The 19,341-nt window shown below is 40.8% G+C and overlaps 1 protein-coding gene across 2 annotated transcripts in view; it reads left to right on the top strand.

Moving 5' to 3' along the window:
• The window catches only part of LOC105883440 (interferon-induced very large GTPase 1-like), a 34,145-nt gene extending 16,109 nt beyond the window's left edge, over nt 1-18,036 (top strand). The window contains exons 2-3 of one of the 2 annotated variants that reach the window (XM_076002218.1): nt 8,251-8,332; nt 10,018-18,036. In XM_076002218.1, the coding sequence (XP_075858333.1) occupies nt 10,020-17,297 (7,278 nt within the window). In that variant the 5' untranslated portion in view covers nt 8,251-8,332; nt 10,018-10,019 and the 3' untranslated portion in view covers nt 17,298-18,036. The remainder of the gene's footprint in view (nt 1-8,250; nt 8,333-10,017) is intronic. The other variant, XM_012786510.3, reaches the window with a different exon arrangement.
• The last annotated feature ends 1,305 nt before the right edge of the window (nt 18,037-19,341 follow it).

Here is a 19,341-nt window from a genome sequence, read left to right on the forward strand (position 1 = left end):
TTTCGGCATATTATGAGGGTACAGATTTTAAGGTTTCAATAAAAGCCCATTGGCCCCTCCCCCCTCAAGTCTGAGTTTCCAGCATGACCATCCCCCAGATGGTGCATCTCACTCATTATGTATGTAAATACCCACCCCCCCCCAACGTGCCCAATACCCTATTACTGTAGTACCTATGTGTCCACTTAGGTGCTGCTCAGTTAATACCAGTTTACTGGTGAGTATATGTGGTGCTTGTTTTTCCATTCTTGGGAAACTTCACTTAGTAGTATGGGTTCCAGCTCTAAACAGGAAAATATAAGATGTGCTATATCACCGTTGTTTCTTAGAGCTGAATAGTACTCCATGGTATACATATACCACATTTTGTTAATCCATTCTTGGATTGATGGGCACTTGGGCTGTTTCCACAGCCTTGCAATTATGAATTGTGCTGCTATAAACATTCAAGTGCAGGTGTCTTTTTTGTAGAGTGTCATTGGATCTTTCGGGTAGATGCCCAGCAATGGGATTGCTGGATCAAATGGTAGATTCACTTGTATCGCTTTAAGGTATCTCCATATTGCTTTCCACAAAGGTTGAACTAGTTTGCAGTCCCACCAGCAGTGTAGGAGTGTTCCTCTCTCTCCGCATCCATGCCAGCATTTATTGTTTGGAGACTTTTTGATAAAGGCCATTCTAACTGGAGTTAAGTGATATCTCATTGTGGTTTTGATTAGCACTTCCCCAATGATTAGAGATGTTGAGCATTTTTTCATTTGTTTGTTGGCCATTCCTCTGTCTTCTTTAGAAAAGTTTCTGTTCAAGTCCTTTGCCCACTTTTTAATAAGGTTATTTGATTTTTATTGCTGATTTTTGTGAGTTCTAAGTATATTCTAGTTATCAGCCCCTTATCAGATGAGTAGGATGCAAAAATTTTCTCCCATTCTGTAGGTTGTCTGTTTACTTTCATGACTATATCTTTGGTTATGCAGAAGCTTTTTAATTTGATCATGTCCCATTTATTTATTTTTGTTGCTGCTGTGATTGCCTTTGGGGACTTCTTCATAAACTCTTTGCTTAGGCCGATGTCTAGGAGAGTGTTTCCAACGTTTTCCTCTAGAATTCTAATAGTTTCATACCTTAGGTTTAAGTCTGCTACCCAGCATGAATTGATTTAGTGAGAGGTGAAAGGTGTGGGTCCTGTTTTAGCCTCCTACAGGTGGCTATCCAGTTTTCCCAGCACCATTCATTGAAAAGGGATTCTTTTCCCCAGCGTATGTTTTTGTCTGCTTTGTCAAAGATGAGATGGCTATAAGAGGATGGTTTTATATCAGGATTCTCACATCTGCTCCACTGGTCAATATTCCTATTTTTGTGCCAATACCATATTGATTTAATTACTGCTGCTTTGTAGTGTAGTATGATATCTGACATATTAATGCCTCCCATATTGTTTTTGTTGCCTAGAATTGCTTTTGATATTCGGGGTCTTCTTTGGTTCCATACGAAGCGTAAATTTATTTTCTCTATACCTGTGAAGAATGCTGATGGGATTTTAATAGGTATTGCATTGAATCTGTAGATCAGTTTGGGTAGTATAGACATTTTAATGATGTTGAGTCTGCCGATCCACGAGCATGGTATGGATTTCCATCTGTTTACATCCTCTGCTATTTCCTTCCTCAGTGTTTCATAGTTCTCCCTGTAGAGGTCTTTTACCTCCTTGGTTAAGTATATTCCTAGGTACTTTAATTTCTGTGTTGCTATTGTGAAGGGGATTGAGTCTTTAATTTGGTTCTCAATTAGATTGTTGTTGGTGTATATGAATGCCTCTGATTTCTGTGTATTGATTTTGTATCCTGAGACTTTACTAAATTCATTGATCAGTTCCAGGAGTTTCCTGGTTGAATCTTTGGGGTTTTGTAAATATAATATCATATCATCAGCAAACAGTGAAAGTTTGATCTCTTCTGTCCCTATTTGGATATCTTTAATTTCATTTCCCTGTCTGATTGCGGTAGCCAAGACTTCCAGCACTACGTTGAATAGAAGTGGAGATAGTGGGCAGCCTTGTCTGGTTCCAGTTCTAAGTGGGAAAGCTTTCAATTTTTCCCCATTCAATATGATGTTGGCTATAGGTCTGTCATATAGGACTTGTATCATTTTTAGGTATGTCCCTTCTATGCCTATTTTCTTAAGTGTTCGTATCATGAAAGGGTGTTGAATTTTGTCAAAAGCTTTTTCTGCATCTATTGAAAGAATCATGTGGTCTTTGTTTTTGCTTCTGTTTATGTGGTGAATTGCATTTATAGATTTACATATGTTGAACATCCCTGCATCCCTGGGATGAAGCCCACTTGGTCGTGATGGATAATTTTTTTGATAAGCATCTGGATTCGGTTAGCTAAGATTTTGTGGAAAATTTTTTCATTCATTAGGGATATTGGTCTGTAGTTTTCTTTTTTTGTTGCTTCCTTTCCTGGTTTTGGTATCAGAGTAATATTTGCTTCATAAAAGGTGTCGGGGAGGTTTCCGTTCTTCTCGATGTTGTGGAATAGTTTCTGTAAGATAGGTACTAGTTCTTCTTTGTAAGTGTGGTAAAATTCGGGTGAGAAACCATCTGGACTGGGACTTTTCTTTTTAGGGAGATTTTAATTGCTGTTTCTATTTCAGCTGTTGAGATTGGTCTGTTCAGGGAATCTATTTCTTCCTGGTTGAGCCTAGGGAGGCTGTGTGTTTCTAGAAATTTGTCCATTTCCTCCACATTTTCCAGTTTGTGTGCATAAAGATTTTTGTAGTATTCATAAATTATATCTTGTAACTCTTTGGGATCAGTTGTGATATCTCCTTTTTGGTTCCTGATGGAACTTATTAGAGATTTCTCTTTTCTGTTTTTTGTTAGCGTAGCCAATGGTTTGTCAATTTTGTTTATTTTTTCAAAGAACCAACTTTTTGTTTTATTAATCTCCTGAATAGCTTCCCTGTTTTCAATTTCGTTTAGTTCTGATTTGATCTTGTTGATTTCACTTCTTTTTTTTTTTTTTTTTTTTTTTTTTTGGCATATTATGGGGGTACAGATTTTAAGGTTTCAATAAATGCCCATTTCCCCCCCTCCCCCCAAAAGTCTGAGTCTCCATCATGACCATCCCCCAGATGGTGCACATCTCACTCATTATGTATGTATATACCCGCCCCCCTCCCCCCTCCCACCTCCCCAATACCCTATTACTGTAGCACCTGTGTGTCCACTTAGGTGCTACTCAGTTAATACCAGTTTGCTGGAGAATATATCTGGTGCTTGTTTTTCCATTCTTGGGATACTTCACTTAGTAGTATGGGTTCCAGCTCTAAACAGGAAAATATAAGATGTGCTATATCACCGTTGTTTCTTAGAGCTGAATAGTACTCCATGGTATACATATACCACATTTTATTAATCCATTCTTGGATTGATGGGCACTTGGGCTGTTTCCACAGCCTTGCAATTATGAATTGTGCTGCTATAAACATTCGAGTGCAGGTGTCTTTTTTGAAGAGTGTCACTGGATCATTTGGGTAGATGCCCAGCAATGGGATTGCTGGATCAAATGGTATATTCACTTGTATCGCTTTAAGGTATCTCCATATTGCTTTCCACAGAGGTTGAACTAGTTTGCAGTTCCACCAGCAGTGTAGGAGTGTTCCTCTCTCTCCACAACCACGCCAGCATTTGTTATTTGGAGACTTTTTGATAAAGGCCATTCTCACTGGAGTTAAGTGATATCTCATTGTAGTTTTGATTTGCATTTCCCTGATGATTAGGGATGGTGAGCATTTTTTCATATGTTTGTTGGCCATTCTTCTGTCTTCTTTAGAAAAGTTTCTGTTCATGTCCTTTGCCCACTTTTTAATAGGGTTATTTGATTTTTTCTTGCTGATTTTCGTGAGTTCTAAGTATATTCTAGTTATCAGTCCTTTATCGGATACATAGGATGCAAAAATTTTCTCCCATTCTGTAGGTTGTCTGTTTACTTTCATGACTGTTTCTTTGGCTGTGCAGAAGCTTTGTAGTTTCATCATGTCCCATTTATTTATTTTTGTTGCAGCTTTGATTGCCTTTGGGGATTTCTTCATAAACTCTTCTGCTTGGTTTGGGGTTGGTCTGTTCTTCTTTTTCTAGCTCGTTGAGTCATTTCGTTAGATTGTCTATTTGTGACCTTTTTGACTTTTGGTTATAAGCATTTATGGAGATAAACTTTCCTCTCAGAAACACTTTAGCTGTGTCCCAGAGGAGTTGAAAACTTGTCTCTCCATTGTCATTTTCTTCATAGAATTTTTTATTTCCATCTTGATTTCTTCATTTATGAAGTAATCATTTAGTAGAAGGTTGTTTAATTTCCACGTTTTTGTGTAGAAATGTGAGTTTCTGTTGGGGTTGATTTCTACTTTTATTCCACTGTGATCTGAGAAGATACATGGTATGATTTCTAGTTTTTAAAATTTCTTGAGATTTACTTTGTGTCCTAGGATATGGTCAATCTTAGAGAATGTCCCGTGTGCTGATGAGAAGAACATATATTCAGTGGATTTTGGGTAGAATGTCCTGTAAATGTCAGTCAGACCCAATTGTTCTAGAGTTTTGTTTAAGTCCATTATTTCTTTATTAATTTTCTGTTTGGAGGATCTGTCTCGTTCCGTCAGTGGGGTGTTGAAATCTCCGGTGATTATGGAGTTGCTGTTAATCCATTTGCTTAGATCCAGTAAGGTTTGCTTTATGAAACTGGGTGCACCTAAGTTGGATGCATATATATTTAAAATTCTTATCTCTTCTTGTTGAAGTGTGCCCTTCACCATTACATAATGACCCTCTTTGTCTTTCACTACTTTTGTTGGTTTAAAAACTAAATCGTCCAAAATTAGAACTGCCACGCCAGCCTTCTTTTGGCTTCTACCCTCCTGGAATACTGATCTCCACCCTTTTACTTATAGTCTATATGCATCCTTGCAGGTTAGATGTGTTTCCTGAAGACAGTATATACTTGGCCTGTATTTTCTTATCCATTCAGCCAGCCTATGTCCCTTGAGTGGAGAGTTTAAGCCATTCACATTTATTGAGAGAACTGATAGGTAAGGTAGATTACTGTTCATTCTGTTGGGTTCGATGTTGTTGCTTTGATTTCTCTCTTGAGCCATTGTATTATCTGGCCTTTAGTCTTTGGGCTTTGGTTGTTTTTATATTCGTGAGTTTTTATTATGGTATTCCGTGTGTAACACTGTTTTGAGTACTTCTTGTAGGGCTGGTCTTGTCTTGGTGAATTCTCTGAGCCTTTGCTTGTCTGGGAATGTCTTTATTTCTCCTTCATAGATGAAGCTTAGTTTTGCAGGGAATAAGATCCTAGGCTGGGCATTGTTTTGTTTCAAAAGAGTAAGAATGGGGCCCCAGTCTCTCCTTGCTTGTAAAGTCTCATTAGAGAAGTCTGGTGTTATTCAAATTGGCTTTCCCTTGTAGGTTACTTGCTTCTTTCGTCTTACAGCTCTTAGAAGGGCCTCTTTAGTTGATACTTTGGTCAGTGTGATGACTGCATGTCATGATGTCTTCCTGTTTGCATTGAATCTCCCAGGGGTCCTCTGAGCTTCTTGAACTTGTATATCAAGATTTTGAGCAAGGCCTGGGAAATTTTCCTCTATTATATCTTCAAATAGTTTGTCCAACCCTTGAGTGTTGTCTTCTTCCCCTTCTGGTAATCCTATGACCCTCACATTAGGTTTCTTCACATAATCCCACATCTCTTTTAGGCTTTGCTCTTTTCTCTTGTTTCTCTGCTCTATCTCTGTGTCTGTTTTATTTAGTTGGAGGGTGTTATCTTCAATCTCTGAGATTCTTTCTTCTGTTTGATCTACCCTGTTCTTGAGACTTTCCACTGTATTTTGTAGTTCCCTGAATTGATTCTTCATTTTCAGGAGTTCGGTTAAACTTTTCTTCATTGTGTCTATTTCTTTAGTGAACTTTGGTTCTAGGTCCTGGAGGCTTTTTGTGTTTTCTTTGTGTTGGTTATTGAGTTGTTCTTGCAGGTTGGTGAGTTTTCTTATGATCCACATACGAAATTCCTCTTCTGTCATTTTGGTTGCCTGATTTTGGTTAGTGTCCGTTTCTAGAGGGCTGGTGCTCCTCTTTGGGGGCGTGTTTTCCATTTGGTTCTTCATATTTCCGGAGTTCCTTTGCTGATTTCTTCCCATGTCGATCAGTTGTTGTTTCTTTTCTTTAGGTTTTTGTTTGGGTATTCAAACGCCTCGTTTAGTTTCTGAGCTGATAGGTGGTGTCTGTGGGTGAGATTCGACCACTCCCTGTATAATGAGTCAGTAGGTGCCGTGAAAAGGCTGTGCAGGATGTCCTCCCTGCCAGTAGATTGCGCTTGCTTGCAGGAACAGGCTACACTGTTGTTTTTGTGTCCTGTTATCAGCTCTTGTTCCTGTAGAGAGGCACTCTAATGCCTCAGGTGGTCAGTGGGGCCCTGGGACTTCTAAATGTGTCCTTTTCTCCCCCTCAGTGAGGGCTGGTCTAGGAGAGAGTCTGGGCGGAGCTGGGTTGGGTAAGCCTGCCCTCAGGCACCATCAATGCTGTTAGCAGGGGTCAAAGTTCTGTTCTCTGCTTCCAGGCAAAGCTGTCAGGGAGGGGCTGGAATGGCCCCGCTCAGCCAGAAAGTCTGCATGTGGGGGTGGGGCTGTCTGAGACTCGCAGTCTGGAGAGGGCCTCGCTTCTTTCCACCCTCCCCAACTCCGTGGCTACTCCTGGGCCTCTGCCAGCAGGCCAGACCTCACGCCACCAGGCCTCCCCAGTCTGCGATGCTGGCGGGGAGGTTCCCCGCACAGGAACACCCCATGCAGGGTGGGCATATGGCCTCCTTTTGGAAGGAGGGTTGCCCTCTAGCATGCTGATCTGCCCCTGAAGGCACACACACCTCAGTAGGCTGTTCACATATAGGCCTTCTGTGCCACAGGCAATGCGAGACCTCGGTACACGGGATCTGGTCTGCAGGTCTGATCTCTGGGCCCCAGAGTTCAAACTATATCCCCACCAGGGAGAGGAGTGCCAGTCCCAAATCACCCACAGGGAGCCCAAGCTGGGTCTATGTCTCTCAGCCTCAGGGTCTGCACCATTCTCCTGGGATCACCGTGCCAGCAGCACCTGGGAGGGCTGGCGGGCAGGGAGCTCACAGTCTGAGTTCCCCTTAGTCAGCTGTAGGGTCCCAAAAGGGAAAGTCCCATTCCCTGGAGGTGTCTCCGGCTGGTGGCTATATTGTCTCTTTGGGCAGCCGCGGGTAGGGTCAGGGGAGGGGAGGAGGAGGCAATATGGCGCCTGCCGCGGGGCTCGGGTCTGTGCACACGGACGTGCCCCGAGGGATTTGGGAACCTGGTGCCGTGTCCGCTACAGGCTTACTGCTTGCTAGCGGCTGCCATGTCTGGGCTGGTGTCCCCAGGTCTCTCCACCCGCTGGGGAGCCCACTAGCAATCCCAGATGCAGGGAGGGGAAAGGTGACTGATCCACCTACCCTTCCCACTGGCCTCCGAGCTGCTCCAGTGGTCTCAGCTTCCAGTTCTCCTCCACAACCTCCTCCCGTGGAGTCTCCCGTGGTCTCAGGTACCCCTCCTTCCGGCCCTCGTCCACTGTATGCACGTCTTCTTGCTTCTTTTTTCTAATTTCTGCTAGAATCTGTCTTTTCTGCAGAGGCACTCTGTCTGGTGGTGTTTCTCATCCGCCATCTTGATCCCGAGAGCCTAATTTCTTTCTATTTATACTAGAGATGGGGTCTCACTCTTGCTTCGACTGATCTTGAACTACTGAGCTCAAGCAATCCTCCCACCTTGGCCTCCAGAGTGCTAGGATTACAGGCAGGAGCCACCACACCCCGCCCCAAAGTCAATTTTTATTTTGATCTTCCTCTTGAATACAGCAAGGGCCTAGAAAAACTTTCTATCCATTTGGCCACTCTCTCCAACTTGTATGCAATTGTTATCACAGATTTTAAACCTCAATTTTTTATGTGCTCATTTAGATACATCAATATATTTATCTCTCTTGTTGTTCATCATGTCTTCCTGGCCTTCTACTGACCTTCCACTGATGACATTTTCCTTCTCCTAAAGAGGGCCCTTTAGTGGTTTCCTTAATTTGCATTTTCTAATGACATATACTCTCAATTTTGGTTTTAAATGTCCTTTTTCCACCATAATTCCTTAAGGGTATTTCATATTATATAGAATTCTTGTTTGTCACTTTTTTTCTTTCAGAGCATTAAAGATTCCACTCCTCTGTTTTCTGGCTCTCACTGGAAATGTTGAGAAGTTAGCTCTGTCTGTTATGTTTTTGAAGGTAAGCTTTGTTCTTCTTTGGATGATTTGTTGTCTTGTTTGTTTGTTTTGTTTTTCTGCAATTTTACTTTGATATGTCTGAGTGTCAATTTTACTTGTCTTTTCTGATGTTTTTCATGGTCTTAAATTTTGTCTTTAATTTGTAATGGAAAATTTGCAGCAATTATTGCATAAAATTGTTTACTTCGTCTATGAGATATTCTGCATTAACTGGTGCACTCTTTGAGGCTTTAAATTTTTTTTCTTAAAAAATAATGTAGCTGTTTCATATGTCTTCAGCTGGAAAGATTGGTCTGAGTTGCTCAGTCTGCCATTAAAGTGTAGGCTAAAATTTAAGAGGCATTGGAGAAAATGGAAATCACAAGATAAATAACTATAGGATGGTGCCTTAGTTTGTTTTATGTTGTCATAACAAAATACCTGAGACTGAGTAATTTATAATAACCAAAACATATTGGCTCATGGTTCTGGAGGATGGAAGTCCAATATAAAGGCACCAGCATCTGACAAGGTCCTTCATGCTGCATGATCACATGGCAGAAGGCAGAAGAGTAAAGGATCAAAAGAGGGACAAACTCAAACTTTTATACTAGCATTAATACCACCTCTGAAAGCAAAGTCCTCATGGCCTAATCACCTTTCAAAGATCCCACCACTTAATGCTGTTGAGCGGTAATTAAATTACAACATGAGTCTTGGAAGGAATAAGCATTCAAACTATAGAAAATAGATTGATATTATAGCGCTCTAATAGACATGATGAAGGCAAAATTGAGGGAAACTGATAGGGGGTAAAAAAAAGAAGTAAAATTGAAGAGATATTTAAAAGGGTAAATTGAAAAAACATGATATACCAAATTCACATTAGGAAGAAGAAGGATGAATAGGATGCCCATTGATCTGGAAGTATGGTTGTGCCATTCAGTAGGACACGAATTATAGGAGGAAGGGAAGCTTGAATAATATACAAAGTTGAAACACATGAAATTTCATCTCAATTGCTGTCCAAGCATATGTCCTTAAGGCAGATGGATGGAAAACATAGCATAATGAAACACTGGATACAGGACAGCTTTTGGGTCTACAGAAACAGATGTAGATAGCATCACTATATTCAAGTAATGGAAAGATGATATTAATGAGGAGGAAAAAAAAGTAAGAAGTGAGTGATAAGCACAAACCAGGTTAGAGGTATATTTAAAAGGACAGGAGAGCAAATACATATCATGAAATGACCTAAGAAGAAGTGATCAAAAGATAGGAAGGGAACCAGGCAACACAGGTTTCAAAGAAACTAATAGAGGAAAGACAATCAATGGTGGCATCACTCTTGTTTTAAAAATAAATATAAAGCTATCAAACTCATGCATATTTTCAAATTCAATCTCACAACTTAATGCTTGCCATGCAACTGATCCTGTGTAAGGAGAAGTGCCAAAATCAGGCTATTAGGTTACAACTCACCCTGACAACTGAAAAGGCGATCCATGTTGAGAACACCCACAATAATGCCTTGCACACACAAAAAAGGTGTTAACAAAAAATATATGTTGGAACAATTAAAGTAGGGGAATGAGAAAGCCTTGGACACTTGCATTATGAGTATTCTCACTGATCTGCCACGTGGCTGACACTATCTAAGGTCAAAACACAGTCACGCTAACTTAGTGTCTGTTTTTCACACAGCCATGGCCACAACAGAAGACAACCCTGCTGAGCCTGTCCCTAGAGACAAAAGGAGTCAAGATCTCCAAGAGATGCTGAAAGAAGTAGGCCTGAATGGGGAGTACTGGCTTCCTAAGCTTCAGGAAGACCTTGGTGTGACCTGTCCGCAGGCCTTACAACACATAGAAGAAAAAGACCTTCAGAAGCTCAAGTCCCATGCAAAATATCCATGGGAGGAAAGGGCCCTGGAAAAGTTTCTGAACCTGGCACACTCAAATAATCTGTCAGAGTTACAGAAGTCTCGGATCGAGAAGACAAAGAAACAGCAAGAGCAGGCAGCACAAGCACTGAAGGAGCTGAAGGACTTGATGTCACAAGGAAAGCAGAGAAACAAAGAAGCAGTAATGAGCAAAGAAGCAGAGCTGAGGGAAGCAATGGACATCCCCAAAGAGTACTGGCCATCTTCTAAAACACCCCTAAAAGAAGTCATAGACAATATGCAGAAACAACTTGAACTCACAATGCTGGAACTATCCCAGCGGCAAAACCTCCCAGATAAAGATTTGGTGAGCTGGGCATCTGGAGGGCTTGCCCTCCAGGGAATTTACAAAACCACTGACCAAGGGGGTCTGATAGAGAAGAAAGACAAGCTACTCAGAGTCCCCAAGGACTTCTCCCTCTTTGGTCCTAGGCAGAGCATACGGATGGAAACAGTAGAATTTACATCTTCAGAAGAAGAATCCATGTTCACTCAGAAAATAGAGAAGGGGGAATTTAGTGCAATTATGTTAGGCAAGGGTGAAGGTGGGGGATTTAGTCTTGAAGCTGGTTTTGATCACAGCAAACATTCTGAATCCAAGAAAACTCAACGAACACATTCTGAGCATTCTTATTTCTGCTCAACCAAGTTCAGCTACATCCCCCTGGCCTCCTGCCACTTTCCCATTGATCAGCTCCAGTTGTCCAAGGCTGCTCTGCAGGAATTAAAAGACATTGAAGACCTTCTGGATCAGAAAGCACACTCAGATAGATCCTCCTTACTGAGACACAGGGCTGAAAGCTTCTTCCACAGGTTTGGCTCTCATGCTAACCAAGGCCCTCTGCACTTGGGAGGCATCTACTGGTGGAAAGCCGTTTCAAAGGGTTTCCACAATGAGGAGTTGAAGGAAGTGAAACAACAGTCAGCAAAGGCCCTGGATAATTTCATAAGGGGTAGTGTCAGCACACTTATAGTGAAAGGTGCTGGAGGTGTCAATGTGTCATACTCTGATTCAAACACATCCTCTGAGACAAAAACTTCCCAAAATCTCCAAGCTAATGTCCAATTATCTGTGGCCCAAACAGGTGGCCCACCAGAAGCAAATGGCTTTGTCCAGTGGAGAGCTGGCCTCATTGCCAGCAATCAAACCTGGTTTGTCATTGACCAGGGACTTCAGCTGGTACCCATTTGGGACATCATTCTCCACAGCCACAGAAGTGATTTTAAGTATCCTCGTCAGGTGGCTGACTGTCTGAAATGCCACTACACTGCTATGATTAGCCATACAACCCACATCCAGGCTGAAGAGGAATTGCTAACTGGTAGGAAGGAGGCTAGGGCTTTCCTAGAGGATGTGAAATATTGGAAGGTATCTGATCCTGAAGATCAGCTTAAAAAATTGATAAATTTCATGCAAACATTGAGTCAAAAACTGGACAGCTATGACCCTTGGATTAACATATGCCTCACAGATTGCAATCTACAGGATTTTCTAGTAGAGATTGTCAACTTTTGCAAAGAGAATTCCAATTATAAAACTAAATTTATTAAATCTCAGCTGTCAGTCCTTCTGGATCCTCATATATACAGAGTAGCAGACTTCCCTCAGGCTCACACCCTCATGCAGTGGATCCATGAGTCAGAGTCAGAGCAAGAGCAAGTCAACATTTCTCAATGTTCAGACTTAATTAAAATCTTAAAAGAAGCCAAGAATGACCTCATGGAAGCAAAGGTCAAATCTGAGTCCCCAGAAACAGTGGAGAAATCTCAAAGAGAGGCCACTTATAAAGTCAGCAGGGCTCTCCACTGCTTCTTGAATAACCTCCAAGAAACAGACCAGCCAGACACACAGCTCTTGCTGCTTTCCATTGCAGCTGGTGCAGGATATCATGTGGAAAACAATACTTTCCAGTATCTCCTGGGGTGTGATGAGTTAAACTTCCTCCTGGATGAAATTCAAACTGCACAGAATAAATACCAGGAGCTCAAAAATATTTCCAGTTACAGGGCTGAAGCATTCCTGGTGCTCACAGGTCTGACAGCCACAGCTGGAGTCACAGCTGTATCTGCAAAAGAGAAAACACAACGCATGGCATTAATAAGATGTCACATGGGAAACTCATTCTCTAAAGAAGTTGAACATGTTCTCACCAAACCTGGAGCAGATCATGATTGGGAAAACCTCGAGAAAGACTTACAATTGCTTATTGATGGAGATTATGAAGGTGCCATCTCTTCTTTGCAAGTAGAGGAGGTGAGAAAACTATTGCAGAGTCTCTTCCATGGAAAGAAACAGCCCCATAAACCACATAATAATGAAAATAAGAAACGAGAGGTGATTGATAATGGAGCCTTCCTAGACTTACTCCAGCGTCTAGGCCTAGAACATGACTACCCAAAAAGGATGAGCAAAGCTAACTTCCATCTGATCTACAAGACTTCTGTGTACAAATCCCAACCCAGCTCTGAACAGGATCTTCCCTTCTATTTCCTGCAGAAGCTAATGATGCTAGATTATAAACTGAGATACCTTGTCTTCAAAGATGACAGAAACACAGAACACGAAGTCTATTCAAGTGCCTCTAATCAGGAAAATGAGGCATTTGATCCATTTGAAGACAGTGATAGTCCCACTACGCCTTCAGACACTAACCCTAGAACCCACATTCACCCAATGGATATTCAGATGGCAATTTTTCACTGTGCAGATGATTTTGCCAGACAATATATTTTGGGCAAACTCTCCATTTGTCAGTTTGCCCTCCCTCTTGTGGTGCCTAATCCCTGCACTTCTCAAATTGAATTTTCTCTCTGGTCTCTCAGACAAATTAGAAGAAGTTGGCAGCAAGGGAAGAGGAGCAGTTACAAAAATAAGCAGATGTGTCGCGTCTCTACCCCTATTGTGTCCTTTATTAGAGTTGGAAATGGCTTCTCTGCTTCCAAATCTCAGATCATGAACTGTCTTCTCAGTAAACATAAACATGATGTGTTTTTTCACCGACACTGCAGAGGAAGCAACAAAGACTGTCTTTTGATGGGAGGCTTGGTGGAAATGTGTTGGTTCTGTCCTGGAGGGGACAATGAGGACAGACTTAATGATGAGGACAGACTTAACAATGATGAGGACAGACTTGACAACTGTGTGACTTTCATGAATCTTCATGGAGATGCAAAGGAACATGAGCGGCAGCTCACTTTCCTGAAGGAGGTCTCTTCTCTCATTGTGGTCCTCATGTCTGCTTCTGATAAAAATGAAGAAAACCAAAAAATTGTCCGTGACATGAGCCGGTCATCAATACCTTTGATCTGCTTGCTTGATGACAAAGAAAAAACCACAGCCAAAACTCCCAGCAAAAACGTGAAAATTGGCATCAGGAATAGAAATGCAGCAGAATTAACAGAAGAGCTCACAACCACAATCAGACGTTTGCTAGAGCTCTCGGACAGTACTCTCAGCTTAGAGGACTGTTCCCGAATTGCTCGTGAGCAAGGATTCTTTATTGATGAAGACCAGAGAGATTGCAAGGAAGCCAAAGAAAAGGCACAGAGTTTAATGGCTCTTCTGAGAGAAATGAATTTGCCTCAGGTGAAGGAAAACTTACTACCCCTTCAGGGACAACTGTGGCATCGCTGGTGTAAGAAGGACAAAGAACTCTATCGTCTGACAGAAAAGGGAAATCGGAGCATTGAACAACACAAGAGTGAGATTGAGACAGAGAAGCAAAACATACGGCACGAACAGCTGACTAAAGCTGTTTCTCTCAATAATGTAATGCAATCTTTCCTTCAAATTCTCCATGAACATTTGGAAACTGACACCAAACTCTACTTCTTGCAGTGGCTGAGTGTGTTTTTAGACGATCTGACTGCAGATCACTTGGAAAAACTTTATGAGAAGCAAAGCTCTTCTTTGTCACTGGCACAAACACAAAAGAAGGCGGCACCTAGCAGCAACTCTCTGAAATCCCACCAAAATCAAATAGAAGCCATCTCCAAAGAGATTAGTGACTGTACCTTGGGAATTTGGCAATTTCTCAGAGAATCTGGCCAGATTTATGAAGCTCTAGAGGAATCTTCCTTCCCAAAAGATAACCTTCTTCTCTCCCTTCCCCAAATTGCTGCAGACCTGATGCTATCTGGCATTCCCATTGAGCTGATGGATGGAGATGCTTCTTATGTGCCCTTGAAGTGGATAGCAGCTGTTTTTGACAAGGTCTCTGAGGAACTTGGAAACAAACGGGTGTTTGTTCTCTCTATTCTTGGCGTGCAGAGCTCAGGGAAGTCCACACTGCTAAATGCCCTTTTTGGGCTGCAGTTCACTGTCGGTGCAGGGAGGTGTACCCGGGGGGCCTACATGCAGCTCCTCAAGGTGGAGAAGACATTCACAGAGGAACTTGGCTTTGACTTTATGCTTGTTGTGGACACAGAAGGACTTCGATCCCCACAATTCAGCAACAAATCCCAGAATAGGGACAATGAGTTGGCAACCTTTGTCATTGGACTTGCAAACATGACTGTGATCAATATTTTTGGGGAGAATCCATCAGAGATGCAGGATATCCTACAAATAGTTGTCCAAGCCTTTCTGAGGATGAAACAGGTAAAAATCTTTCCAACTTGCCTCTTTGTCCACCAGAATGTGGAAGACATCACAGCTAAATACCAAACTATGGAAGGACGAATGTCGCTACAGCAGAGACTAGATGAAATGGCAGCAATAGCTGCTAAACAAGAACAGTGCTCAGACATAACCTGCTTCAGTGATGTCATTAAGTTTGATGTCAACACTCACGTCTACTACTTTGCTCATCTCTGGGATGGTAATCCCCCAATGGCCCCTCCCAATCCGCGCTATAGCCACAATGTCCAGGAACTGAAAGGTAAAATTCTTATGACTGCTGAACAGGAATCCAGGGGAAATATCATGAAGATATCAGATGTAAAATTCCGAGTCCAAGATTTGTGGAGAGCCTTGCTGAACGAGAACTTCATTTTCAATTTCAGGAACACCCGAGAAGTCATGGCCATGAGCAAACTGGAAACCAGCTATAACCAGTGGACCTGGGAGCTGAGGAGTCACATGCTGGGATTGCAGAACGAGCTGACCAACCAGATTCAGAATGGAAAAATTCACACATTCAAATCAAGCACACTTGAGGCCACAGTTACAGAAAAATATAAAGCTATCGAGCAAGAACTGGAAAAATATTTCAGTGAAAACCCAGAGAGTGAAATACTGGTTCAGTGGAAACCAAACTTTAAACGTGAGCTAAAAAGCCTTCAAGACAGACTTATTTCAGAGAATGAAAGAAAAGCCAATGAACTGATTAGTTTTAAAAACCGTCAAGAAAGGCTGGATAAGAAAAAGACAGAGTATGAAAATGAATTATTGGAAAAGAGCCGAAAGTTGGCTTTAACTGTAAAAGGTAGAGAATTGAGTGAGGAAGAGTTACATGAGAAATTCTATGAACTTTGGGCGAGATGGGTCTGTGAGGTGTCCCCAATTCTACCTCAAGGCACAGAGCCTGACCCTGATCGGGATTGTGAAAACATCCTTTTCCGCCATTTCAAAAAGGAGATAAACAAACCAAAAACTTCTGGAGAAAAGTTTCAAATCAATTTTGATGAACATGTCAAAATGAATGAGAACAACACAGCATTAGAGGTCTGTGATAAAGAGTCCATTAATGGGATTACTGACTCCATTGTTTCAAAATGTATTGAAACTATTAACAACATTTGCAAGCAACAGTGTGATTATGATGAAAGTTATTTCCATGAAATCCTAAGAATAATAGAGGAGGAAGTGAAATCTGCATCTACTGATAAAGTATATACATTTACAAGTAAATATACCATGGATTTATCTTCGTGTTTATTCCAAAAAGCATCAGAGAATTTCAAGCAAATGCACAGGGAATTTAAGACAGCAAATGATCCTAAACAATATTTGGAAAGCAAGAAAGATGACTTCTTCATGAGTTTTAAGATCTCCTCCCAAGGAGCAACGTCCATAAAAACATTTGTTGATTGTCTGTGGCAGAAGCTCACTCATGCTGTCTCTACCACCGTACGGAAAAAAATGACCATTAGCATTGCTGGGGACATGCGAACTACCTGCCCTGCATTCAATGGAAACAGAGCTAACCTGGAGAAACACATTCTCATCTCTCTGGCAGAAGAGGAGAACTTTGATAATTATTGGCAATACCTTCATAATCCAAAATCATTTTTTAAGAGTTACATTGAAAACCATATTAAAAGATATTGTTCAGACAAAGGGAATGAACAACTAAAGACTCTTTTACAAAGAACGTTAGACGGCATCAAGAGTATCATCGTCTCTTCCATTCATGAATCCACAGCAGTAGCTAAAGATAAAAGCAGCACTGTGTCTGAGTGGTTGGATTTGTTCTGCGATTGCCTGGGAAGCAACTTGATCTTTCCACGAAAAGACTTGAAAAACATTGAACACCAGGAGATAAAAGATATTGAGTTTCTCAAAGAAGCCATGAGTACAGCTTTGATTCCTGCAATGAAAGGAGTAGAACAAAATTGTTCAGGTATGCTTGCAGAAGAACTGGTTCCTGAAATAGAGAAAATCCTCTCTGAACATCTCAGTGGCTGCTGGAAGCAATGTCCTCTCTGTAAAGCAATTTGTACAAACACTATTCCTGAACATGATGGAGACCACAGTGCTCCCTTCCACCGTCCTCAGGCTGTCCATGGGTGGTATAAAGATACAACAGATCAGTTTATTATTGATTACTGTACTAGTTCTGTGGCAAGCACGCATGGAATTATTTTGAAAGATAATCAGAAAACCTTATACAGGAACTATCGGCAGGCAGGAGGAGATTATGTCAAATGGAGTATTACCCCAGATGTATCCACCCCGCCATATTGGAAATGGTTTATCTCTAACTTCAGATCAAAGCTAGAAGAAAAATATCACAAAAAATTTGAAGGTAGAGGTAAAATCCCTGATGCATGGACAAAAATCACAAAGCAGAACGTGCTTGATGACTTGAAAAGACAATAATACTCGATGACCACAAAAGAGCCTCTGTATCTGAACAAAAGAATCACAGTACCTGAACAATCCTGAAACAACTCCTCTTTACAATTAAAACCTTCATGATTTGCATTTTTAAAATGAAATGGGAAAAAAATAAATCAATTAACATTTCAAGAGTTGAAGAGTTCCTGTGAATGATCTTCATTTCTCCCTGCCACAATTCCTTCTGGTTTAAAAACAAATTACTATATATATGATAAAATCAGATAAACTACATTTTAAAACACCTTCTTCATATTTTAAACTATTTTTCTGGATACCATATTTTTATTTTAAAATATATTATGTCTCAGAGAAAGTCATTTTAACACAGGAAAATCAAAATCATTGCAGCCTGTTACAAATTTCTATAGAATAACTGTATCAATATTTCAACCAACATATAGGTTTTGGCTGGAAGATACAAATTGACTTTTTAATTTTTTAAGGAAATTTTTCCCTCTCTGAAGTTTTGAGGGAAATTTAGTAACTCTTCAACATAAAATCATTTATAGAAAGTTCATGATTCCCAAGCATAGCCATATTTAGACATACTTTGTTCTAGGAAAGAATAAACCAGATACTTGACCAGAATACAGCCTTCATCAATTCAGGAAACATCAAGCAAATATAAGAAATAGAAATCAAAATAGAAAGTAACCTGTGAGTAGGATAAAGAGATTTAAAAAGGCAATAAATGTGGAAATACATTTTTGGTAAGAAAGGATCTTGTATGGAATTTTTTCTTTTTTTGTCCTTAGATGACTGGTTATTTAGGAAATGGGAATGTAGGACAAAACAGAAAGTTTTAGGCATATTTTGAAGATGGTCTGTGCAGTTTGGGATAAAGTTTATAAAAGGAATTTATGAAGGAAATTAGTATGTGATCCAGCTGACTATAATTAAAAAGAAAATTTGTTTAAAACAAAGTTTTCTTAAAATATTTATTCACTCTTAATGAAATTCCATGATGCACTCATTTTGATCCTACCACTGGGTAAAGACATTTCTATTCTTCTCCCAAAATCAATAACACCCCCACCAACACCAACACCCCCAAAAGACAGCCATAGGTCTCATGCTGGTGGGAGACATGATGCTCTTTAGTTTGGCAGAATAGGCAGGAGGAATTGCATACAATGTACTCACAGCCAGAAATATCACTACTTTTATGGCTGTAGTGGCCCAAGACACAGGAGAAAACTTTAAACTCCTTCTAGCTGTGCTTAATTCATTAGCTGCCATGGTAAGAGATAATAGGATAGCACTGGATTATCTGTTACATTCAGAATGGGGAGTTTGTGCGATTGCAAAAACCTCATGCCGTTTCTATCTAAACACTACAGGACAGGTAGAAGAAAGGACATAACGGATTCTGGAAAATGCACAGTAGCTAAAAAAGTTCTCTGAAAAGGACATAGCAGATTCAGTTTGGAACTCTATCAAATCTGTCCTCTCAAAATGACCTGGCTAATACCCTTCTTAGGATCCCTAATAATGATGATACTAACTCACCTCTTCAGCTCCTATCTATTACAACTTCTTCTGTGTTTTCTTAAAAACAGTATTTAAGCCATCACCCACAAATCAATCAGAGAGATCTTCATGATGGAACAAGCCCTTCCACACCTCCAACTCAATACCCAATTCTGACTTCGCCGTTTATCAACAGGAAGTAGTAAAAAAAACAATGATGCCCACTTCCCAATCATTCTACTATTTAATTTTTACCCTTTCCCATACTTTGCCATCCTGTTTCTTCTGGTCTTTTTTTTTTTTTTTTTTTTTTTGGCATATTATGGGGGTAAAAATTTTAAGGTTTCAAAAAATTCGAGTAGCACCTAAGTGGACACATAGGTGCTACAGTAATAGGGTATTGGGCAGGTGGGAGGGGGGAGGGGGGCGGGTATATACATACATAGTGAGTGAGATGTGCACCATCTGGGGGATGGTCATGATGGAGACTCAGACTTTTGGGGGGAGGGGGGGAAATGGGCATTTATTGAAACCTTAAAATCTGTACCCCCAT

Source organism: Microcebus murinus, chromosome 4 (genome assembly GCF_040939455.1).
Source record: "Microcebus murinus isolate Inina chromosome 4, M.murinus_Inina_mat1.0, whole genome shotgun sequence".
NCBI lineage: Eukaryota > Metazoa > Chordata > Mammalia > Primates > Cheirogaleidae > Microcebus > Microcebus murinus.